Consider the following 25,598-nt stretch of genomic DNA (forward strand, 5'->3'; position numbering starts at 1 on the left):
CATGATGCCCTCCCTTCGAAAACTGGGCCTCATGGCAGTTTTCCAACAGGATAACGACCCCAAACACAACCTCCAAGATGACAACTGCCTTGCTGAGGAAGCTGAAGGTAAAGGTGATGGACTAAACCCAATTGAGCACCTGTGGCGCATCCTCAAGTGGAAGGTGGAGGAGTTCAAGGTGTCTAACATCCACCAGCTCCGTGATGTCATCATGGAGGAGTGGAAGAGGATTCCAGTAGCAACCTGTGCAGCTCTGGTGAATTCCATGCCCAGGAGGGTTAAGGCAGTGCTGGATAATAATGGTGGTCACACAAAATATTGACACTTTGGGCACAATTTGGACATGTTCACTGTGGGGTGTACTCACTTATGTTGCCAGCCATTTAGACATTAATGGCTGTGTGTTGAGTTATTTTCAGAAGACAGTAAATCTACACTGCTATACAAGTTGTACACTGACTACTCTAAGTTATATCCAAGTTTTATTTCTATAGTGTTGTCCCATGAAAAGATATAATAAAATATTTGCAGAAATGTGAGGGGTGTACTCACTTTTGTGATACACTGTATAGACCGTTTCAATGAGGGTAAACAATAACAACGCTACTGCGCATGTCTGTTCCTTTCGCCTTTCCGGTAGCGCCACTTTTAAACATCCATCCAGCTGTCAACATGACGAGCTCGTACTTTTCGAGTCTCCCGAACGCGGAACAAACGCGATATTAGCAGAAATGAATGATAGGTCATCAAGTATCTTTACCAGACCCTTTTGAGGAGAATTTAAGAAGTGTTTTTCCGCTGACCTAAAACGTTTGCCTGAGGTAACATACCCAGACGTGTATCACTACCCTGTTGAAACGGAGTGTGTTTACACCAGAGAGGCAGTGAAAGCAAACCGCAGTTTGGACGCATACAATTAATTATTAAAATCATTATTGTGTCATCTCCCCTTTTGTGTCTGTTGAGTTAAGAGCCATTATAATATGATAAAAATATGACAAACCACAGTGAATTACTTCTCATCTGAATTAGAACATATTAGCTAATGCTAAAACGATTTTTTATAGCCTAACTGGAAATACATGAAATATTTTACAGTAAGCACAATGTACTCATAAATAGAATGTTTACTTTTTGTATTACAAAAGTAGAACCATGTTTCTTTACAGGTCTGTGTGTCATTTAATAATTAAGCTAAGCTAATTATTACAGCTAATTAAGCCGTTAATATAATTCCATATAGTGACATTTCCCCAAAATATAGTCCTATATAGTTATGGCTTTTACATCGTATTCTCAGGAAAATGTAAACTTTTTAAGGCTTATGTTAGGTTTATGTTTATTCTGTTCTATTAATACAAATATTAAGCGCCTGCATATTTTAATACACTTAAGCTAAACGTCAGGGACAAGACACCAAGAGAACAGCGTTTAAGTGAGTACATTTGTTCACAATATTTTATTATGAAATAATATATATTACATTTATTATAAGAGTTGATGGTGGGTATCCAGCCGGCTCTATTTACAGCAGCAATCCAAGCGTTTCGCTGTGCGTTGTCTTTTGGAAATCTGTTCACCTTAATTTCTGAAAGCAAGTTTGTACCTGGCCTGAGGGAACATCCGACAACCGAACAACACGGTCCTAACTTTAATTTAGACATACTGTCAGTAAATCACAACTGAACTAGCGCAAAAGAATTGAAGCAGTTGTGGTCAATCGCTGTTGTTCTGAGCGCTGTTTACCACCAAGCGGAAGCGTCTTAGGAACATCAACGTCACTTCCTGGACTCATGAATATTCATTTGAAACGGTCTATATTAGGGCTGTCAAACGATTAAAAATTTTAATCGCGATTAATCTCAGAATTTCATATAGTTAATCGCGATTAATCGCATTAAAAAAAATCTGTGTAAATGTTATAGAAAACAAGGATTTTTAAGTGAAATGTTACAATTAAAATGGTGAACACATTTTATGCTAAATGTACTTATGTTAAAAACTGCTGGGACAAGAGAAAACTGTAAGGGAGTTTATTCACTCACATACTAGGCAGTAAATGTCAGATTGTAGGTTAGAATTTCTCCATCAGCAAACATTGTAGATCAGCGGTGCTTTAGGTGGGATAAGGCGTAGTTATTGTATCAGACTTGTCTGTGGTTGTATCGTGACGATGGTTTGATGGACGTTTCTACATGAAGTGAGTGTTTTGACCCTTTGGGGCTTCCATAGTTCATGAACTAACGTGCTCGACTCAGCTTTCCGGTATTCGGTACAGAAGAAGAAGTTAATTAAGTGTAATAAAGTGTTCTGCTCCCGACAACTTGTGAATATAGCGTGTATTTATTTCTTTATTATGCAAGTGCATCACTACCACATAATACTTACATTATGTTAACAAACCGCAAATGAAAAACGGTGGCAAGTCCGACATTAAAACGTTTGTTCTACCAGTCAAGTGTCAACATGAACTAGAATTTGCGTTAATGGCACTAATTTTTTTAATCGCGTTAGATTGAGGTCGCGTTAATGCGTTATTATCGCGTTAACTTCGACAGCCCTAATATATATATAATGAAACTTGATATATATATAAAATGAAAACTGATAAAATGAAACTCGATATATATAAAATGAAACTTGATATATATAAAATGAAAAGTGATATATATAAAATGAAAAGTGATATATATATATATATATATATATATATATATATATATATATATATATATATATTGGTTTTCATTCCATATATATCTGTTTTCATTCTATATATATCAGTTTCATTTTATATATATCGAGTTTCATTCCATATATATCAGTGTTTGCTATATATTTCCTGTTTGACTTGCCATAATATATATATTGCCAAAAGTATTCGCTCATCTGGAGTGTGTTTATGGGAATTTTTGACCATTCTTCCAGAAGCGCATTTGTGAGGTCAGACACTGATGTTGGATGAGAAGGCCTGGCTCGCAGTCTCCACTCTTATTCATCCCAAAGGTGTTCTACCGGTTTGAGGTGCAGGCCAGTCAAGTTCTCCCCACACCATAATCTCCCCTCCACCAAACTTTACACTTGGCACAATGCAGTCAGACAAGTGCTGTTCTCCTGGCAACTGCCAAACCCAGACTCATCCATCGGATTGCCAGACGGAGAAGCGTGATCCGTCACTCCAGATAACACGTCTCCACTGCTCTAGAGTCCAGTGGTGGCGTGCTTTACACCACTGCATCCAACGCTTTGCATTGCGCTTGGTGATGTAAGGCTTGGATGCAGCTGCTCGGCCATGGAAACCCATTCCATGAAGCTCTCTACGCACTATTAAGCTAATGTAAGCTAATCTGAAGGCCACATGAAGTTTGGATCTCTGTAGCGATTTGCTGTCATTCCCAATTGCTTCCACTTTGTTATAATACCACTGACAGTCGACTGTGGAATATTTAGTAGCGAGGAAATTTCATGACTGGACTTGTTGCACAGGTGGCATCCTATCACGGTACCACGCTGGAATTCACTGAGCTCCTGAGAGTGACCCATTCTTTCACTAATGTTTGTAGAAGCAGTCTGCATGCCTAGGTGCTTGTTTTTATACACCTGTGGCCATGGAAGTGATTGGAACACCTGAAGTCAATTATTTGGATGGGTGAGTGAATACTTTTGGCAATATAGTGTATATACTGAACAACAATTTCTATCACTCTAGCAGGTTCCTATAACAGCCAGCAGAAGTTGCATTTACAGCAGCAATGAGGAATCCCATCAACCTTCTGTGCATGGTAATTAATTCACATCAAACTCAGCAAACTATTACTTTATCTGTCTAGATCACTATCCCTTCACCATCAAATTTAACTGATTGCAGTGCACAGTATAATACACTAGCCCACCACCGAGTTTGATTCTCAGTTTTGCTATCAAGGGCCTTAAGGGGAGGGAAAAGGTCAAATGAATTGCTACAGCACAATTGCAGCCTCTGCTATTAGGTCAAGGTGCTTGCACTTGCAATGGATGATCTGGAGAGCCTAGCAAGTCTCTCTAGACATGATGCAGCTCTCTGAAAAGTGTGTAGTCTTAGTCCACCTCAGCCAGTGTGTGGGGCAAGGCTAGAGACACGAATCCAAGAGGAGGGAAATCCCGTACTTGATTCACACACCTTGATGTCAGTGGATCAATTTTCTTCCAATTTTCTTTTTCCTCGGAAATGGTTTTAAGTGAAAAAGAACTTTATAACTTTAAATCTCTGTCATAATAAAACCTTTTCTGCTATTGAATTAAAAAACTAAATTCAAGTAACTTTAGCTATAAATAAATAATTAAACATTTTGTATATTATGTACATTTAAACTAACATTTAAACTAAGACAAAAAGCAACAGTTTTTTTTAAGTTTATTGCAGTTATAAAGTAATACAAATATTCCATAATGCAGAAACAAAATGTAATGACAGATTGGTGTGAAAGCAAAACAATGTCAGAGAAAAATTACAGACACTGCATTTATTTTATTTATTCATCAGATGAAGTGATGAGGCTAATTATTCCTGCTATTTATGTGTACCAAATGTTAGAGAAAAGTACTTGCAGCTAAACAAACAGTAAATATTCTTTGTTTGGAAAACTGAGGTAGCATTTAAATGCAGTGCAATATTACAATTACTCAAGTCGACATTTTCCTTCAAACTTCACAATAACAAAAATGATGTACAATTATGACAGATGTTGAATGTAACTCTCTTTTCTTTTACTCCTTAAATCATTATGTGACAAAAATAATGATTATATAAAAATCAAAACAATATTAAACATGAGTACACAGCGACTAAATGGCACTTTTCTTATCCTACATAGAATCACACAAGAGTAGAATCAAATGGAAAGTACACTTTTTCAAGTCTGCCTTTTTGACATGACACATTATTAACCATCTGAACAATGTTAACAAATTCTAGGTATTAAAATTAGTTAACAGCTACAAAACACATTAATGGCCAAGAAACACATTGGAAAGATTTATTTAGGAGTATAACATTACATGATTGTAGAAAGCAGTCCATGTCTGCCATAAGGATGTAGGCCCTCATAAACACACTCTAAATGTCTTCAATGCCCTCAGCTGGATTAGTATGATTGCTCCAACCAAAATAGAAATTAACTAATCTTGCAAAATACATTATATAGTAGCAGTGTAACCAATACAAATGTTTATTATTTGATCATTTTAATATAGTGATCTTATAATAGTATATATGTTATAATAAGCACTGTTAATTCAAATAAAGCTAGTCAGACCCTGTGCTTTGCACAATGAAAAAAACATGAACATCATTGCAAATAAAATATACAAATGATTACATGTTCTCTGTGCACTTTTTATACGTATGTGTTGAAAACTCTTAGTATTGTTATTCGGATATGATGATATGTATTGGATTGTAACATTTTTTAAAACCCCCAGCAAATAGGTGACTGGCATATACACAGTCAAACCTAATGCACTCAAGCGTACATGTACAGTATATGCTCCTTTTAACCATGTTAGCTTTAGTAAGCTACAATTAGTGCCACACCAGCAACAGATAGAAGCAGTCATATTTTTCCATCCATCTCTAGCCTGTAGCATTCTTTTGGCCTCCAGGACGTCTTAAAGCATGTTGAGTTCAATGAGGCGGCCAGCAAACACTCCCACCGTGCCAATAATACACACAATCATAAACAAGCAAAGTAAAATGTGATCCAGCACCATGGCTACAAACTTCCACTCCTCGGCAGCCTAAAAGAAAAAAAATTAAAAGAACAACAGATATTAATGAGTATTATAGTACTATAATTAGTACTATAATAATTATTATTATTATTATTCTGCAAGTTCTGCAAGTTGGGAGGCAGTTATATACAGTTATTTTTAGGCCACAAATGTAAAATAAAAGTTTTTGTTTTTATTGCATATTTAGAATATCTGATTTTTCTGGAAATTGGCATTGTACAATAACAAGGGGCCTAAATACTTTAAACATTTTATTTTCTCTTTAAATTTAAGTTAATTGTTAAAAGGTTTTGGGTTATTATTTTTATTTAACTTCACTGACATTGTTTTAAAGATCAATTGTAAAATATCTTACTTCACTATACTTAACCAGAATGTGCAATTTTAGACAATGGAAAAATAATAATACTAAGGATCAGGACAGAATATTCTTACATTGTTGGACTCTTCATCACCCCTCATGGTTTCTGCAATGTATTTGACGCCCTCTATGGCACTACGCACGTCTGGGTTTTTGATGATGGATGACTGAAAAGTGACAGAAGTGGGCACAGGTTTGCCTGAAATGTCTGAGATGTCAATGTTAGCTGGATAAGGGTGCTTATTCCTCGGCTCCTGGGACGGGCGCTTCATAGAGGAGAAGAACATGAGGTTTGGGATGGTATCAATAAAGATCTGTGGGACAGAGAGAGAAAGTTCAAACCTACATAAAAGTCCAACTTTGGGTTTACACTTTTTGCACCTCATAGCCATGCACTTGTAAGTAATTACCTCAACTCCTGCATCATGTCAGTCTGTATTTCTATGATTTCTGCAACTGTTTTCTTTTTTGGAAGAATGCAGAACACAATGCTTTGCCAAAAATAAAACTTTCATAAAGTTTGGAATTGGAGTTATATTTTATTTAACTTTGTTTAGTGGCTTTTAATTCTTTGTTATTGATAAAGATTGACTAAAACTGGCTGTATTTTTTAGATAACTGCCCTATTAAAAGGTGAACTGTCGCCCGTCTGAGTTTGCATGCATTCTGGAGGTTTTCTTCAGGGATGTTTCTGTAATTGACTGCAATCATCTGTCCCTCAATTCCTACCAGTCTCTCAATCCATGCTGCTCTTAATCCATGCATAGCATGGTGCTGCCACCACCATGTTTCACTGTAGAGATATTAGCCAGAAATTTTTTTTCATTATGTTGACAGAGTCCTTTAAATGCCATTTATAAAACTCAAAACAGGTTGTCATATATATTTTATAAGTGGCTTCCATCTTGCTAGCATAGCCATAAAGACCTGATATATGTACTGCTGATGAGATGGTTATCCGTCCAACAGGTTCTCCCATCACCACAAAGAAGAGAGTTTAGAGGGACTGTTGGGTTCTTTCTTACCTCTCTAACCAGGAAACACAGGACACCCGGGATGCCCAAATGCCCAACCAGTTCTATGAAGGCTTATAGTTGTGCCAAGCTTTTTCCATTTCAAAATTATTAAGGCCACTAATATATTTTTTATATTATTGCCATTACATGCCTTGCCACAAACTTGATAATAATGATTCTTGATAAACAGATTTTTTGACTTTTTGGTCATTGTTCTATCAATACAGTGTAAACTGTGGGTCCTTACAGTACTAAATCAAAACTGCAAAAAGATTAAGTGCTTTGAATACTTATTAAGTCCACTGTAAAATCCCAATTGCGTTTATTTCAGTGACGGGTTGTAACACTATAGAATGTGGAAAGGTTTATAATTAAGCAAGCAACTGTATTAATCTAAGTTGCTGTATGTATATTTTTGACACATCAAAGAACAGTTGCAGAAATCATTAAAATCCCACGACTTTCCTTCCGATTGTATTAAGTGTATAAAAATGTTTGATTTTCTCTGTTCTGCTGTTGAAGGTTAACTTTTTGCCTACCTTGCGGACCCAGGGAGACATAACATGGGTGCTGGGAGAGCGGTGGTGTGTGTTGATGACAATGACAGTGATGATGATCGAAGCGATGACAAGAATCATGGTGAAGAGCATGTATTTGCCGATGAGCGGAACAGCACTGGAGGTGGAGGGGATAAGCTCGACAATCACCAGCAGGAACACAGTCAGAGACAGCAGAACAGAGATACTGAGAGTCATCTTCTCACCTAAACACAGAGAAGGACAAAGTAAAGTAGTGTAAAGCAGTTATTTAAAGCAAAATCTACACATCCTGACAAAGCAGATAATACATTTGAGGTAAATAAAAGGATCAATAGTGACCACTTGGGGCCTAGTACAGATTAACTTGGGGCCTAGTCCAGGATAAATAGGAGACTGTGCAAAATCAAATACGCAGATGAATGATCTGCTGTGGAGACCCCTAAAGAGAGAAGCCGAAAAAAATGATTGATTCAAATATCCCAATAATACTGCTGCTCCGGATGCACATACCAGAACAACACACATTATCACGTGATTACCATGTTAGTGTCATTGCACTTCTTAATGGTCCACCTAAAGGTCATATGCTTACTACAATCGATGAATGTACATACCAGATAGTTAATAATGAATACACCTAGTGTTTAGTAAGTGTATATGTGTTATGTCATTTTGTGCCATTGTGTTTTATTCATTAATTAATTTATTTTAAGTAGCCACATTATCCTGGTCAGGGTCAGCATGGGTCTGGTGCCACCCAGAAACACTTGGCCCAAGGCAGTGCTGGACACTCACTCACGCATTCACTCACTTTCTAAGTCGCTTATCCTAATCAGGGTCGCGGGGGATCTCAATTGGTGCAAGGCACACCTGGGAATCAAACCCAGGACCTTTTTGCTGTTAGGCAACAGTGCTACCGACCAAGCCACCGTGCCACCCAGGTCTGGACAGGTTGCCATAAAAGATTGTACTATCTAGCTGTGCTACCTATCCACCTGCACTTGTGTTTGCATGAGTGTATGTGTACAGATCTATAAAAAATTATGTCTCAGGAGTTATGGGATTATGAAAACTTTTGAAACTACAAATCTAATATAGCACAAGGGCTAGTAAGCTGCTTGTTAAAAACGTTTAAGTTAAAATTCACAAAAACAACCATGAATTAGCAAATAAAATTTTATAAAGTAAAAATGTAAGGATGTATAGTACTTAAATACTTTACATCATTAATAAACTGCTAATAGTTAATGCTATCTTGCATTTACACACACAAATACACCCAACATGTCACCCAACACACACACACACACTCCTACACACATTCAAACTTACCAGAGTCAGTGGGCAAGTAGAAGACAAGACCAGTGAGGAAGGAGAAGAGCATGCAGGGTATAATAACATTGACAATAAAATACAGTGGCAGTCTGAGCATCAGGAAGTGGTAGGTGATGTCCAGGTATGGTGTATTAGGACAACAGGCATAATACACCCAGTGCTTCCAGCTCCTGTAGTCCTTCATTACCCATTCACCGCTTTCCATGAAGTTACTGAGGTCTGGTCGATCACTGTCCTACTCCCACATACACACATTTAAATACCAAATCACATACAGATAAACAAAAGATACAAGAACTAAATAGTGTAGCACATAAACATAGTCTGTCCTTGATTGCAACACTCACAACCAAAGTTCAACACAGACTGTTAAGCTGGTATTCTATGGCCTATTTAACACATTAGGGAGGAATTGTAGTACTTACTGTGAGCAAGGTCTTATCATAACATCAATGCCCAGTCTCACTAAGGCATGGGCTGGAAGAAAAAGTTCTCCCTTTGACTAAATAATTGGAAATAATACTTTTACTAGCATAGTTATTTTCTAGAAATATTTTGGGTCAACAATAAAGCTAGATAAGAAAAGATGAAAACTGTGTTATCACAACAAGCTACTCTATCCACCAGTGTACATTTCTGGATATAAATAACTTAATAAGAAAGTTATTTTTTTTACTGAAGAAGGAGGTATGTCTTCCAATCATTCAGTCAGAGAACATTCTAGGATTGTCATTACAACTAAATGTAAAATATTTATAAAAACTGCATGAATGTGTCCACTAATATCAGTCATAGATTCTCTTTGAGATGGTACACTTATTACTGAAGTAAAAAACCTATGTATGAATGTACAAATGCAATAAAAAAGAATTAAGATTTGTGACCAAGTGTTTACCGGGTTGATGACGACCAGGTTGCCGTCGTAGGTCCACGTGCCAAGCTTCATGCTGCAGTTTTGCAGATCAAAGGGGAAGTGAAGAACTACAATCTCACAGTAGCTCTTAAAGATAGCAGGAGGATTCCATGTGATCATACCGGTATAATCCAAAAGAACTTTTGTCTCATGCACAATGGCAAAGTCTCCATCAGCACTATAACACAAAAGCACACATACATAAGTACATGCATACACACATACAGACCTACAAATATTTTTATAAAATCACTTTATACATAACAGTTGTTTAGCTTCTACTCTAAGTCAATATCTGCACATGAAACATAAATACGAGGAATCTTCAGAAAGTTTCCACACTTATATTTCGGTTGGAAACGGTGAGGGTGGGAGGAGCAGTAATTGTTCATGTCTGAGAAACTGAGCGCTTATAGAAGGAGAAGCTTTAAGGGGAAGAAGATTCTCATGTGATGGTGTGAAAGCAGCGGTGCATCAGTGGCTACACGCTCAACAAAAAACATTTTTGACTAATGGCATGATAAAGTTGGTACGATGCTGGAAAAATGCATTGTAAGGTGACTATGTAATAAAGTAATGTAATATGTTTTTGAAGTTCTTAATAAAGAGTTTTATTTATTTATTTATTTTTTTACCCCTTTTTCTCCCACTTTAGCGCATTCAATTTCTATATCCGTCAATCATCCTCTCACTAATGCTGGTCCCTGCTCCTGATTGGGGAGGACGAGGCTGCTCCACGCCCCCTCCGAAACATGCAATCGAACATCTTATCACCCACACTTAACGAGCACAGTGCGGTGCAGCGCTGTGCATGGAGGGCCACACCCCCTACCGCACTCCTTCCCCATCTCCGTGCAGGCGCCACCAACCAGCCAGCAAAGGTCGTAATCGCACTAGTCTGAGAGGGAGTCCCCATCCGGCTTTAGTCCCACCCTTTATCTGAACAACAGGCCAATCGTTGTTCATGTAGCCACTCAGCTCTGGTGAACAACATGTATTTTACCGCTGTGCCACCTGAGCGGCTAATAAAGAGTTTTAAAAAAGTGCAGAAACTTTGTAAAGAACCAAGAGCCAAAATTAAGCAACCATTCCAAAACCATGGACATATAGAGTGGGACCACTTTGCAGTTTTAATAGCTTACACTCTTTTTGGGAAAGTTTTTCACAAGCTTTTAGAGTGTCTGAAAAAACATTGTGTCTGTTTAGTCCAAAGAATATTTGTGATGTCACTCACTGCTGCTGAATAAGAATGCCTTTGCTTACAGTTGACTTTTCAATTAACTCCAAAAGCGTTGGGTTACATTCAGATCAAGACTGTGGTTCAAATCACCAAACTCCTGAAACTTTTCCCATTTTACAGTCAGCCCCCTGGACTGGGTTGAAATGTCATTCAATCTTTTGGCCAGTGGGGGACCTTCATATACAGTATATTTATCCATAGCCCATTGCTACTGGCCCATACCGATCAAAACGACTTTCAGTAATTTGATGGAATTTCTGTGGCCCAGCATAATTTTTTTATTGGCTGGGTAAGGATTGGATCATACCTTTATGGACATTGCTTTGTGTAGCAATCGGGCCAGTGATAGCTCAGTGGTTAAGGTACTGGACTAGTAAACAGAAGGTTGCCGGTTCAAGCCCCGCCACCCAAAGTTGCCACTGTTGGGTCCCTGAGCAAGGCCCTTAACCCTCAATCGCTCATTGTGTTCTGCTCATTGTGTAAGTCGCTTTGGATAAAAGCGTCTGCTAAATGCTGAAGATGTAGATGTAGCTAAATGTGTGGCTAAAACCCCTCAAGTGAATAATGGGAGCTGTCCATAGAGTGTAAGCTATAGACCATATTTTGGAGTCAATGCATTGATCTGGCTAATTTCTTACTTATATACTTATATAAAATATAGTACATGTAAATTAACCACTTTGGTTACAAAACTGAAAACGTTAATGTGTCTTATAGTTTATTTCTACCAGTTTGTCAAGTTTTGGTAAAGAACTTCAACTTTAAACACTTCTATACTATTAACACATGCACATAAACACATTACATACACAAACACATTTACACAACAGACAGACCCAGTCACGTACTTGTTATAGAGCACTAAATCTGGTTTCCAGATGTCAGTGGAGGGAATTCGGATTTTCCTGATTCCACCATAGTCGTCTGGGTTCCAGTGCAGGTTCACATCCTTCCATTGCTTAACACAGAAAATGGAAAAGGTGAGAATAGAACACACTGAGAGTCTGTTTTGCTTTTGCTCTGTTGCTATGAAAAGGTATATGTGGCAAAATGTAACTGTGGTTCAATATGTGATTATTGAACTTTACACAATATCAATGGCCTGTAGACCTAAAATTTGAAATGTTTGATATTTATACTGCTTTAGAAAAAGATACAATAATACATTGACTTTTGGAAGCACACAAAAAAACTACAAACCTGCTTAAGACGGACATTGCTTGTTACAATCTGATTTACTTCATCCTGTAGGTAAAGAAAGAACTAGATAAGCAAGACTAACAGACTGTTGGGTATACAGACAGGAAGAGAGACACATAATATATATGTACATAAAGCAGCAATTAGAAATATTTCACTCCCTCAAAGAAAATAAGGATTTAAATCTTTTTTGGCAAAGTTACATTTTGCAACCATCCTTGTCCACACATCCCTGTCCAAATGAGAAGCACAAAGGTGATATTATGTTTGCTTTACTTTTTATGAAATGCATTTTTAATCTTGTCGTATCCAATTAACCAAATGCATCTCTTTCTTTACTGCTGCTGATCTTCACTCCTAACTGAGGAGGGTTGTAGCTAAAGTCACATGTGCAGTAGCCTATCGCTTCTTTTTCACCTGCACAAGGTGGGTTTACATAGAGATCCGTAATGCGCACAGAAAATCACGCACCAATATCCATTATTAAGTTCAAGCTCTCAGCTCTGGTATGCTAGTATGTTTTATTGCTGTGCCACCCGAGCGCTTTACTGTGTATAGTGTAACCAATCAAAATTTTGGTGGGGGGAGGGGGGTAGGTGGGGGGGGGGGCTTTTGTGCCTCTAAGCATAAAGTGACAGTTTGAGTTTTCTTTTGAATACTGGCAAAAGTAAAACGATGGAGTAGTTGTTCTACATTACCCCTAGGTGGGAGTAATGAAATTAACCAACAGTGGTGTCTGATGTCATGTGATATATTGGCACAGTCGGTATGTGCCCTCCCTGAACCCAGTGCTTCCAGGTGGTGCTTGATCCACCATGACTCTGACCACGATTAGGCAGTTGCCAAAGAAGCATGTTAAATAAATTAGTCTATAATAGTAATCTGGAAAAAAGACAGAGCCAACAACTTCTGTTTTTGTAATTTAACTTCTGTTTAATTTTTTTTTCCAGTGCATATCTATCCACTTATTTAAACATAGTACTGAGGTATTATGCAAAGTGTAAATTAAACATTCTATTAAATAAAGGGGCGGGGCAGCTTTATATATCAGCTAAATAACGACACCCCTTCCCCTCCCCCCGAACTGTTGTTTTTACCTTTTTTGGGGTTTTTTTTTTGATCGGGGGAGGGGGGGTTGGGGCATTATTAATAAAATAATTGTGGCTCCTAAGAGTGTATTTGACTCTTTATAGAGCCCCAGTTTGGTGTTAATTATGGCATATCTGCTTTTCCTGTCTATCAATCAGAACAACGTAATTTAAGAAGCACCACAGTTGTGGGCATCTGCTGCGATATATTTATTACATGACTGCTCTCCTCCAAACATGTTCAGCTGCCCTGTGATGTATGAGAAGCAGGTCAAAAAAAGGTCTCTTGTCACCTGTCTCTAAGGAGGCACATGTTAGCTTTACCATGCCAGATTTTCTAAACAGATAATTGGCAAAATCTAAAAAGAATGAATGGGTTGAAAATTGTTGCATACAATGAGAAGAAAATCCATGTGGACAAACTGTGTGCACCAAAATGAAGGAACTGACTTTCGTACAAAACTTACTTTAATCTATGGTAACAGTTTTTAAAACCTATTTTTGTATTAATACCTAATTGTGCATTGCTATGTAAAAATATATCACATTTAAGATGAAGTGAATCACAAGGATGTTTATATACCACACTGATGAGCTGGATGAGCTGCAGTCCTACGGTCACCTCAACAGCATCAGCAAAATGGCTTACAGGTCGGACCACCTTGTTATAACCCTTAAAAAGATCCTTTACCAGTTTCGTCTCATCAGAAGAGCACAGACCTGGACCTGGAAAACACATAAAAACTGGTGACATATGATCATATTCATTTATTAGGATTTTAATGTCATGCTTTACACACTTTGGTTACATTCATGACAGAAACGGTAGTTTAATGTCAAACACAGTCATGGACAATTTTGTATCTCCAAAAGCACCTTCCCAAATCGTTGCCACAAAGTTTAGGACATAACATTTTTGAATATAATTAGTTTGATGCATCTCCTAGCAGTCAGTATGGCTAAAACATCTAAACACTTAATTAGTTTAGGGTCCGTCGTCTCCATATACTTTTGGCCGTTTAGTGAATAATTTTAGATACTCTAGAACACCTAAGTTGTGATGCTAAATGTGTATTTTAAATACCTTCCTTCTTCCCCGTATCCCAAACATTGGACACATAGAGGGATTAGTTCTGATGGCAGTTGGCAACTGCACATGGCACATCAAAACACATGCTATCTGACCTGCTAGTGGTTAGACAGTGACACGTCATGCACATGCAATCTGTGCATGTAAAATATGTCTGTGATCTTTTCAGCCACTTGGATCTATTACCATTTCCGGCTTCAATTACATATGTAGCCTTTTATTCAGTGATATGTATGTTAGCTCAGCATATTCATGTATTCATTCATTCATTTACCTACTCATCTTAGCTTGAGTGGTGGTGTTTTTCAAGTTTGTATTTGTAGTGTTTTGGCCAAAGTGATTAATTCATTCATTAATTAATTCATTCATTTAGCATCTTTATCCTTGTGAGGGTTGCATTATTAATTAATTTTTAGGTTGTGCCTTCATACGCATTTTAAGCACACATTTAAGAGAAGTGTAAGTCTGTAAGAGCACATCCCTCACTTTAATTAATTCTTTAATTAATCCATTAATTCATTCATTTACTCACTTGTTCTTGATAACCACCCAATTGTTGGTGAGAGTTTTAGTCTTTTACTTATGTAAACAGTCCCTTTTGTCTACATTCTCTTTTAAACAAAGAATGATTGACTAAAAGGGCCAGACCTGCAAGGTCTGGAATTAGAAGTTTAGGCACGTGGCCCACATGCACCTGTCAATCAAAAGCACATAGCTCTGCATTCCCATGCTAGCTCAGTTTTTTTATTCTGTTAATTCAGTTTACATATGATTAGGTCAAAAAACACAGGCCTATAGGCTGTTGGTGTTTTTACAGGTTGGTCAGGTGCAACAGAATTTTGGCTTCCGTAACTGGCATGTGTCAATTTATTACACATCCGAGTTACATTTCTCACAAGTTGACACATGCAGGTTGTAGGAGTGACTGAAATCAATACATGATACAAGTAAACCTACAGTAAGAAATATATTCATCATAGGGAACCAAATAAAGACTTACAAAAAGCAATACATTCATTATACTGTAGCAATAGAATTCATAAAAATAAATAAACAATAACTTACCCAGTAAAACAAAAAGAATTCCAGTCAGAAGAAAAATTGCTGTGTGTTTGAGCTCCATGTTTTCGTCCTAAAGAAGAACTAGTCTTAAATCTAATATAACAAACCCTGATGACTGTAAAGTGAAGTTGTGTGACCAGGTCCTGAGTGGGAGTGGATTGGCAAGTGACTGGTGCATAAGGACTGTTGTTGAAAAATACAAGGGGAGCAGCTGTCAGCTCTCATGGGGGAAACATTAACCTCGCATGCACTGATCCAGGAATTCCACACATTTCAGCTGTGGAATAACAAGGCATTTGAAACTAAATTACTGCCATATATATACAGTGTATCACAAAAGTGAGTACACCCCTCACATTTCTGCAGATATTTAAGTATATCTTTTCATGGGACAACACTGACAAAATGACACTTTGACACAATGAAAAGTAGTCTGTGTGCAGCTTATATAACAGTGTAAATTTATTCTTCCCTCAAAATAACTCAATATACAGCCATTAATGTCTAAACCACCGGCAACAAAAGTGAGTACACCCCTAAGAGACTACACCCCTAAATGTCCAAATTGAGCACTGCTTGTCATTTTCCCTCCAAAATGTCATGTGATTTGTTAGTGTTACTAGGTCTCAGGTGTGCATAGGGAGCAGGTGTGTTCAATTTAGTAGTACAGCTCTCACACTCTCTCATACTGGTCACTGAAAGTTCCAACATGGCACCTCATGGCAAAGAACTCTCTGAGGATCTTAAAAGACGAATTGTTGCGCTACATGAAGATGGCCAAGGCTACAAGAAGATTGCCAACACCCTGAAACTGAGCTGCAGCACAGTGGCCAAGATCATCCAGCGTTTTAAAAGAGCAGGGTCCACTCAGAACAGACCTCGCGTCGGTCGTCCAAAGAAGCTGAGTGCACGTGCTCAGCGTCACATCCAACTGCTGTCTTTGAAAGATAGGCGCAGGAGTGCTGTCAGCATTGCTGCAGAGATTGAAAAGGTGGGGGGTCAGCCTGTCATTGCTCAGACCATACGCCGCACACTACATCAAATTGGTCTGCATGGCTGTCACCCCAGAAGGAAGCCTCTTCTGAAGTCTCTACACAAGAAAGCCCACAAACAGTTTGCTGAAGACATGTCAACAAAGGACATGGATTACTGGAACCATGTCCTATGGTCTGATGAGACCAAGATTAATTTATTTGGTTCAGATGGTCTCAAGCATGTGTGGCGGCAATCAGGTGAGGAGTACAAAGATAAGTGTGTCATGCCTACAGTCAAGCATGGTGGTGGGAATGCCATGGTCTGGGGCTGCATGAGTGCAGCAGGTGTTGGGGAGTTACATTTCATTGAGGGACACATGAACTCCAATATGTACTGTGAAATACTGAAGCAGAGCATGATCCCCTCCCTCCGGAAACTGGGTCGCAGGGCAGTGTTCCAGCATGATAATGACCCCAAACACACCTCTAAGACGACCACTGCTTTATTGAAGAGGCTGAGGGTAAAGGTGATGGACTGGCCAAGCATGTCTCCAGACCTAAACCCAATAGAACATCTTTGGGGCATCCTCAAGCGGAAGGTGGAGGAGCGCAAAGTCTCGAATATCCGCCAGCTCCGTGATGTCGCCATGGAGGAGTGGAAAAGCATTCCAGTGGCAACCTGTGAAGCTCTGGTAAACTCCATGCCCAGGAGAGTTAAGGCAGTTCTGGGAAATAATGGTGGCCACACAAAATATTGACACTTCAGGAACTTTCACTAAGGGGTGTACTCACTTTTGTTGCCGGTGGTTTAGACATTAATGGCTGTATATTGAGTTATTTTAAGGGGAAGAATAAATTTACACTGTAATATAAGCTGCACACAGACTACTTTTCATTGTGTCAAAGTGTCATTTTGTCAGTGTTGTCCCATGAAAAGATATACTTAAATATCTGCAGAAATGTAAGGGGTGTACTCACTTTTGTGATACACTGTATATATATATATATATATATATATACTGTATATATATATATATATATATATATTATGGCACGTGTCAGTTACTTTTATCTGAAGCTTTAAGGGGAAGAATATTTTTATGTGATGATGATGTGACAGCAGCCGTGCATCAATGGCTAAAAAATTAAAAGTAAAAGCATTTTAGTGGATGTGTGTATGTCTTTCTGGACCACACTTTATGTTGTGTATCACCACTGTCGCCACATAATTTGTATCAATTTATATTATTGCTTTTATCTTTTAGCAATGGGTGTGACTGAAACCTTTAAACTGATTTTAAGGGGTATTCAAAAGGGGTATTTAAAAAAAATGAAAATTAGATGTGGATGGCATTGTGTCTGTACAGCACATTATCATGGAATATGTTACTGGTTTAACTATGATTCTTTAAGGTAAATGCACCAAATGATCGGATTGAGATCTGGGAAATTTGGAGGCCAAGTCAACACTTTAAACTTATATGTCATATTCCTTAAACCATTGTTCTGCTGAAAGAGGCTGCAGTCATTAGAAAACACTACCACAAAGGGGTTTACTTGGTCTGCAAAAATGTTTAAATATTTGATACGTTAAAGTAAGAGCCACATAAATGCCAGGACCCAAGTTTTCACAGCACAACCATGCCCAGAGCATCACACTGCCTCCACCGCCTTCTTCCTATATTGCATCCTGGTGCAATTTCTGTCCCTGGTAAACAACATACATGCACCTGCTCTTCCACATGATGTAAAACAAAATGTGATTTATCAGACCAGGTCACCTTTTTCCATTGCTCCATGGTTCAGTTCTGATTCTCACATGGCCCATTGTAGGTGATTTTAGCTGCAGACAGGGGTCAGCAGGGGCATGCTGACTGGTCTGCAGCTATGAAGCCCCATACACAGCAGGCTGCCATGCACTATTTTGACACATTTCTATCATAGCCAGCATTATTCTGTCTACAGTAGCTCTTGTTAGCTTTCGCTCCCAACTACATCAGAGAGTCGTGGGTGGCCCTGTCATGACCCTGTTGCCAGTTCACAGACTGTGCTTTCATGGACCACTTTTGGAAGTTACTAACAATGCATACTGGGACATCACACAAGGCCTGCTGGTTTGGTGAGGTCATGACCTAGTCGTCCAGCCATCACAATTTTGTCCTTGTCAAAGTTGCTCAGATCCTTACACTTGTCCATTTTTCCTGCTTCCAACACATTAACATCAAGAACTAAAGGTTTACTTGCTGCCTAATATATCCCACCCCTCTGACAGGTGCCACTGTAACGCCTGTTCTCTTCACCTGTCGATGGTTATAATGTTGTGGCTGATCGGTGTATATTAAGCTGTAAAAGAGTCACTTGAAACAAGAGCTGATGTAGCATCCTCTAGTGGCATAGAGTGTGACTTGCATCCGAATTAACAGTAAAAATGTAATAAAACACCCGCATAAATTCATTATTGTGCACCAGATGTTTAGATTTTGTAAATCATTGATCGTGTTATGTTGCTCCAGCAGCGTCTAATTCATATGGTCTGTTATGAGGTTTGTGATTATTGACTATGTATTTCCCCACAATACCTAATTTGTATTTCCACCTATACCACTGCAGTATTTTTAATGCAATCTCCCCAGTAATTCTCCCAATCTAGGTAAATCCAATCACCTGATTTATATTTACACCTCTACTCCTGCAGACCTTCACTCCTGACCGAGGAGGGCTGTAACTATCACACGTCCCCTCCATAACATGTGCAGAAGCCGACCTCCTCTTTTCACCTGAACCAGGTGGATTCATACAGGGATCTGGGAGTCACACACTAATCCCCAGAAATTGTAATTGCAATAGTTATGAGGAAACCCTACAGCCCTCCCTCCCTCAGACCAGCCAATTATTGTACATATAGTCATCCAGATGGCCATTAGCAGAGCTAATATTTGAACTATCAAGCTCAAGATGTAAGCAGTAGTTGTTGATTTAGCTTTATCACACATATATTCTATAAATTACTTGATTTGTTGCGTTTGACTAAATATATACCCTCGTTGCAGACTTTTTTTTTTTAACATGTATATTAATGTCTGAACACTACCTTCAGCATCATGTGGGTGCCTCATCATATGCCCAAAGTAACAAAACTTGCAGGACTGAACGTGGTTCAGTACCTCCTTTACCATTATGGCCATCCTGTAAACTTGCTCAGTGGTCACCTTCCTCCATGCGTTTTCTGATGCACTTGTTCTCAAGAGCTTGAATGTGTCTTTCTTCAATGTCAATACATGGCTACTGGACAGACCAAGGCTTTCAATAATCATAGCTTGGTAACGAAGATGCAACCACAGTTTAATCAAATCTGTGTCCACAAACCACAGCTATAAGGAATTATTCTTGTAACAGCTAAACTGTACATAATGGTGCTTTCTAATAATTAACCTATAAACGTTAAATTAAAAATTAAATAAGACTGCCTTGGATCAGACTGAAACGTGGACATATTTATATTGTGGAGGAAAAAAATAAGCCAAGACCACTCTTTAAAAATCTGATGTAAAGGGAGTACACCTGATATTAGCCTTATGGCAAAACAAGGATCCACATTGTGAACCTCAACTCTTCTAAACTTGAACACTACAGTCTACCATTTAATGCACAAAAGTGGTACAATAAATGCAATGCATCAAAAATCAAGCAAAGGTTTAAATAGTGAAATACATGTATTTTAATTATGTATTTTAATACATTTTTACAATACATGTTCTTCTGTTTAGTGAACCTTCCACAAAAATCTTGGAAAATGTACAACTGTCATAACACCGAAATGGACCTCTCAGGAGCTAATGTAAAATGCACGCCTTCACAGCAGATGACTGAGGACAGCGCAGACTTTACATGGCAAACAGGATGAGGAAAGCAACCATCAAACAGAATAGACCCATGGCCTCAGACAAGGCAAAGCCCAGGATAGCATAGGAGAACAGCTGCTGCTTTAGAGATGGGTTCCTAGAGGGCAAAAGAGCACAAGAAATGTTGAGGCTTAAAACTGCATTTTCACCTAGGTTTCATTTAACACCATAAATTGGTAAACCATAAGCCAATAGCTTCCAGATTCCACAAGAAGTTGCACAACATTACTTAGGCACATTATCAGTTAAAATATAGCATAATCATAATGTCTGGAATAGATGCTGCAGATATGTAAATATTAGGGACGTTCAATTAAGGGTAAGTTGTTGGAAATAAATTGAGACTACTTGAACTTTGAATAGTGCTAGGGTTCTAGGCCCTAACAGCAAAACTTTAATGCTCATATTATGTAAACCAAACACTAACCATTACACAGTAAAACTGCCAAGTCCCTACTTATAACAGCATTAAGAGAATGTCAAAAAGACCTTCAATATAACCACATCTCTTTTTTGATTCGCAGGTTTAGTTTGCCACTGTATTAACCTGACTTTGAATAAAATTTACTGGTTTACATCACTGGCACTCTTTACACTTTCTTAAATTTTTAAGACTCGTTTATATAAAACGAATGTGTTTTACACTGATGGGATGCTATAAGCGTGCTGGTTACAGATAATCACGGCTAATGACGGCTGTTTATCAGTTTAAAAAAAAAAAAAGGGCACGCTTGCAGCCCTAGTAAACATTGTGCTTTTTATATTTACAGTCAGCTATAAATGTCAAATCAGCTGCTCCTGCTTTAGGCTTTGCCTTACCTTGCATATCCAATGATTAGGCTGCCGAACACTGTTCCGATTCCGGCTCCTGATCCTGCAACACCTACGGTGGCAGCACCAGCACCGATGAACTTGGCAGCTGTGTCGATGTCACGGCTCACTGCACTTGTCTGGAATCCCCTCAGTGCAACCTGAGATACAGCACTCTGTGGCAGTAGGACTGGGCTAGCCTGTTGTCAAAAAACGAGACATTTTAAAGCAGCAAAACCCAGGTTCACATTAAAATAGCAATACTGTATAACCAGAATTGGGGGAAACAAAGAAACCAACTGTGCATGTTAAGTCACTACATTTGCACCCATAGCAACACTAAGGAAACTGATAAAGCTTCGGTCTAAAACGGATGGAAGATTATATATTTTGGCTATAATCAGACAACTAATTAAGACAACAAAAATGCAAGCTTTTGATTACTTGTAGAATATTTAGAGTTAGCCTTGTTTAGCCTGGCTCTTTTTTGCTTTTCATTAATGGACTCTTTCTAGCTTTGCACAACTTTAGCCCTGCTCCTTGTAGCCCGTTTTAATGGTTCTTGCTGTGCAGTTTAACCAAAGTGTCGTCTGAGCTGCCATACTTTTCTCTTCACTTAAAACTTCCCACTTATTTTTTCATTTCTGTTGCTTTTAAAGTACTACTAGAACCACTATGTCACCCAGCTGATCCTACTGCTTGAGAAGACACAACCACAGCAGTTTATTTTACACTTTTCTCAAATATAACCAAATAGATTTGGTTCAGGTGATCATTTAATCAGCACGTCCAAGTAGAATGTGGGCCCGTGTTGAAATTCAGACAATGGATTAAAGTGGCTACCATATATGTACAGATGTTGAATTAAAAAAAAAAACAATTTGATTGGTCTCTTAAGGTTTTGTATTTTCACCTTGTACCTGCCCTCAGTCATTAACAGTTACTAACCATAGCCTACACAACTCTTGTTGCTCTGCATCAACCCCCCACAACAACACCCATCAATAAAACTAATTTTTTTTGGAATTTTAGGGGGGACCACTCAAATCACAGCAATGACAAAAACATGTTATGATGAGTAAAACGTTATAGCAAGTGACAGACAGACATGATTTTATAAACACTTCTGTATCACTGAGCAATTCAAAATAGGCAGATAACAAAAAAAGCTTCAGCATGAGCTTCAGAAAATAAAAGGTGAATATAGGTGTTAACAGTGGTCTTCACACAAGCACCATTTCACTACCATGTCTGGGAATGGTCCCAAATTATATCTTGACAATGGCAGAAGCTCTAGATGACAAATGTAATAGAAGAAACTTACATTAAGCAACAAATGAGATGCCATATTGTAGGTTAACTTAGTAAACTAGCTTCTGATTAGCTGGTTAACAGTCTAGCACTTTAATCATCTTCACAAATAATTTTTCCAGTTTTTGCTTTGCTTGTGTTACTTGTAAGCTTCAGAAGTCTGCTTATTGAATAATTGAAAATCTAACACTGTATTAATCTGGCTGAGACTCTCACCTCTGCAGATTTCACATCTGGCCTGGAGAGCACAGAAGCTGAGAGTGGTCTGTAGAGTGCCCTTGAGCCAGAGCGGACCTAAAAAGACAAACCTAGGTTAGAGAAAACATGTACAGCAAATGTTTTGCAATGGTATGCATATTGAATAGTGGGGCATACAATCACTTAAAAAAAGGATTTAACATTAGAGATTGTATGATAAAGCTGAAGGTGGCATACATTTTAACTGCTATAGTCTCAGAAGTAGCCATTATGCATTACACTCTTAAGGGGCTACATACAATGTGTGTGTGCATGTTAAATGATAAAAATCTGCTGTAGGACGTTATCAAACAGTACATGGGATTATAAGTAAAGTGCATCAGTGGGTGCCAAATTTAAAAAGCAATGAGATTTTTAACGGATGTCAGCATGACAAGTTATACTGTTCAATTAAACCATTATTAAGTTTTGGAACTAATGGTTATGTTGGCCAAAAGAGAGAGTCTAACCTTACTTAGCACACAGTAATCAACTGAGAAAAGCAAACATAATTATTTAAATGGTAAAAGATGCTGCAAGTAGATATAACCTCCCAGTTACAATATTTTGAAACCAGACAGCATTTTTGAGACTACGTGAGGTACAAATTGTCACCTTATTCAGTTTTAACGGATAACCAGATACTGATGACACAAACATCACCTCTCAACAGTTATAATACATTAGGTACAATGTAAACTGTGACAAACTATATGCATAGCAAGACATTTCTGATTCCTTACAAATAAACTCCCAGGAATGAATTGGAGGTAAAACACCAACTGCAGCAGTTGTCAAAATCTAGCTGGAGGCCATTGGTAAGGTGGGCGGCTTCTCACTCATAATAGTTCATACTACAAATTATACAGATGTGTCTCTTATACACATTTATAATTGTAATTGTGAGGGAGTTATAGAGAAAAACTAAAGAACCTAACCCTACAGTCTACAACTAACTAGCATTTAGCTGTCAAGCTAACTGCAAAGACACAGAGGACACGAACAAATCACCTTTCCAGCCAGAATTAAGCAAATACAACGTTAAGTGTGAATAAGACCATATGGACTGAAGTATATTTTAAGTGTTAAATATGATATAAACTGTGTCTCACTGTGCATGTGCTGCTGGTTTTGCTAAAATGACCTTGAATTAGAATGCACTTCGTACATTAGCATAGAAGCTAACAGGGACTACCCTGAAATGTCAGACAAACAAATACTTAAAATTAAAACGAATAAAACGTAACAATGCATCATTCAATATACGTATAAACAAAATACTCAGTCCAACATACACACTACATTAAGCTAACATTCAAGTTCAAAGGCCTATTAGACACAGCCATTGTAGCAATAGCTTATCAGTCCGTTCAGACTTCTACATTAAAAATTATGAATAAGCAAATATTACTACATTTAAATACAAAATAAAACATACCAGTGCAGGAGAGGACACGAATTTAGCGCAGGCGTACATTGTAGCACAAACCGCTGACCGTTTCAATCAACTTACAAGATTCGTATCTGTGAAGACAGAGCTAAGGTCAATCAGAATCTACACAAATATGCTGAATGCATCATTAATATATATCTTTAGAAATACAACATTAATAGCACAACATAAAAACAATACAATAATACATTCAAGAGATGTTAAACTATAAAGATGATACCAGATTCTACTTTGCAGGTCTGTAAGTCTGAAGCTCGCTCTCCTTTAGGTCGTACCGCTGAGGCCCGCTGCGCATGCTCGACTCTTTATTTAAGCAACGCCCCTGCTGATAAACTATTTTTCCCAACCGTTTTCCGACCGTTTCGTCGTTCTACAATCTGATTGGTCAACGATTTCTCCTCTCAACCAATCAGATTTACACTTCTCTCCAAAACGTCCCTATCCCTATTCTCCCAAACTTCAGTCTTATTTAAGGTGCTGAATAGTGGTGGTAAATTCGGTTCATTTTATGGACTCGAGTTAATCTGAGTCACTCAGTAATGTGATCCGGTTCACTTAAGTCACCTGTACTGACATCTTGATTGCGATTGATTCACTGCATAAAAATGCATCCAAATATCACTTGTCTTCCATGCACTCATCTTCTGTAAATAAATCTTTCTGTCTTAATTCTATTGGCACCTCACACTTCTCTTGTCAGTGTGAGGTGTCACTTGTTAAGTGGTGACGTGTCGACCTTATGAAACGTCACATCCGGGTCCAAGTTGGCCGAGTCCCTCGTATTTTCAATATGCCACAGTGCTGTGTGCCGTACTGCTTCAACAGGTCCGAGTCGAAAAAAAACTACCCAACTGTCTTTTTACCGCTTTCCTTGCGATTAGATATCATGAAGTAATATTTTTGTTCATAATTCAATGTAAAAAGGTAAACTGTCATTTAGAGATGGGACGATCGATCGGCTATGAATCGGTATCGGCCGATTTTTTATCAAAATATGCTATCGGCGATCGGCGATATTTCCTAAGAGTAGCCGATCCGATCGTGTGATATATAAAGACCATGTTAAGTTAACAGCTCAGTGGATTGATCCAGACTTTGAGCTACGACGCGCCAACCATCACATCACCATTCATCAACCATCGTACAGAAACCATCGTGAAAGCTCTTCATGACCTAAAATAACATCATTAACGTTGTGCATCATACTTACGATGTAATTTTGCTGATTGTAATATTTACTTTAAAAAGATAATTCAACCCGGTCACATCTGAGTCGATTCTATCAGCACGTTATATAA

At 38.2% G+C, this 25,598-nt stretch overlaps 2 protein-coding genes across 2 annotated transcripts; both read right to left on the minus strand.

Annotated features, from left to right (window-relative positions):
- Positions 1 to 5,469: 5,469 nt before the first annotated feature.
- chrna1 (cholinergic receptor, nicotinic, alpha 1 (muscle)) lies at positions 5,470 to 15,569 on the minus strand. The gene is made up of 9 exons (XM_062996871.1): positions 15,548 to 15,569; positions 14,045 to 14,187; positions 12,374 to 12,418; positions 12,022 to 12,131; positions 9,916 to 10,111; positions 9,018 to 9,255; positions 7,686 to 7,909; positions 6,205 to 6,444; positions 5,470 to 5,775 (listed from the first exon to the last, which is right to left on the minus strand). Exons 1-9 carry the CDS (start codon positions 15,567 to 15,569, stop codon positions 5,647 to 5,649), a joined length of 1,347 nt encoding a protein of 448 aa, XP_062852941.1. The 3' UTR covers positions 5,470 to 5,646.
- Positions 15,570 to 20,281: 4,712 nt separating this feature from the next.
- Positions 20,282 to 24,617, minus strand: atp5mc3b (ATP synthase membrane subunit c locus 3b). Its single transcript, XM_062996872.1, has 5 exons — positions 24,521 to 24,617; positions 24,286 to 24,371; positions 22,827 to 22,904; positions 21,309 to 21,499; positions 20,282 to 20,586 (listed from the first exon to the last, which is right to left on the minus strand). Exons 2-5 carry the CDS (start codon positions 24,322 to 24,324, stop codon positions 20,472 to 20,474), a joined length of 423 nt encoding a protein of 140 aa, XP_062852942.1. The 5' UTR covers positions 24,325 to 24,371; positions 24,521 to 24,617; the 3' UTR covers positions 20,282 to 20,471.
- Between the last annotated feature and the right edge of the window lie 981 nt (positions 24,618 to 25,598).

Source organism: Trichomycterus rosablanca, chromosome 6 (genome assembly GCF_030014385.1).
Source record: "Trichomycterus rosablanca isolate fTriRos1 chromosome 6, fTriRos1.hap1, whole genome shotgun sequence".
NCBI lineage: Eukaryota > Metazoa > Chordata > Actinopteri > Siluriformes > Trichomycteridae > Trichomycterus > Trichomycterus rosablanca.

Coding starts and splice junctions, on each gene's coding strand:
- chrna1 (XM_062996871.1), bottom strand. CDS start 15,569: ATGAATGTATTGCTTTTTGTAA. Junction 12,132..12,373: donor GCAATGTCCGTCTTAAGCAG/GTTTGTAGTTTT, acceptor TTCTGTGTTAAG/CAATGGAAGGATGTGAACCT. Junction 10,112..12,021: donor GATTTAGTGCTCTATAACAA/GTACGTGACTGG, acceptor TTTGTGTTATAG/TGCTGATGGAGACTTTGCCA.
- atp5mc3b (XM_062996872.1), bottom strand. CDS start 24,324: ATGTACGCCTGCGCTAAATTCGTGTCCTCTCCTGCACTG. Junction 22,905..24,285: donor TCGTGTCCTCTCCTGCACTG/GTATGTTTTATT, acceptor TTGTCTTTTTAG/GTCCGCTCTGGCTCAAGGGC. Junction 21,500..22,826: donor CAGATGTGAAATCTGCAGAG/GTGAGAGTCTCA, acceptor TTTTGACAACAG/GCTAGCCCAGTCCTACTGCC.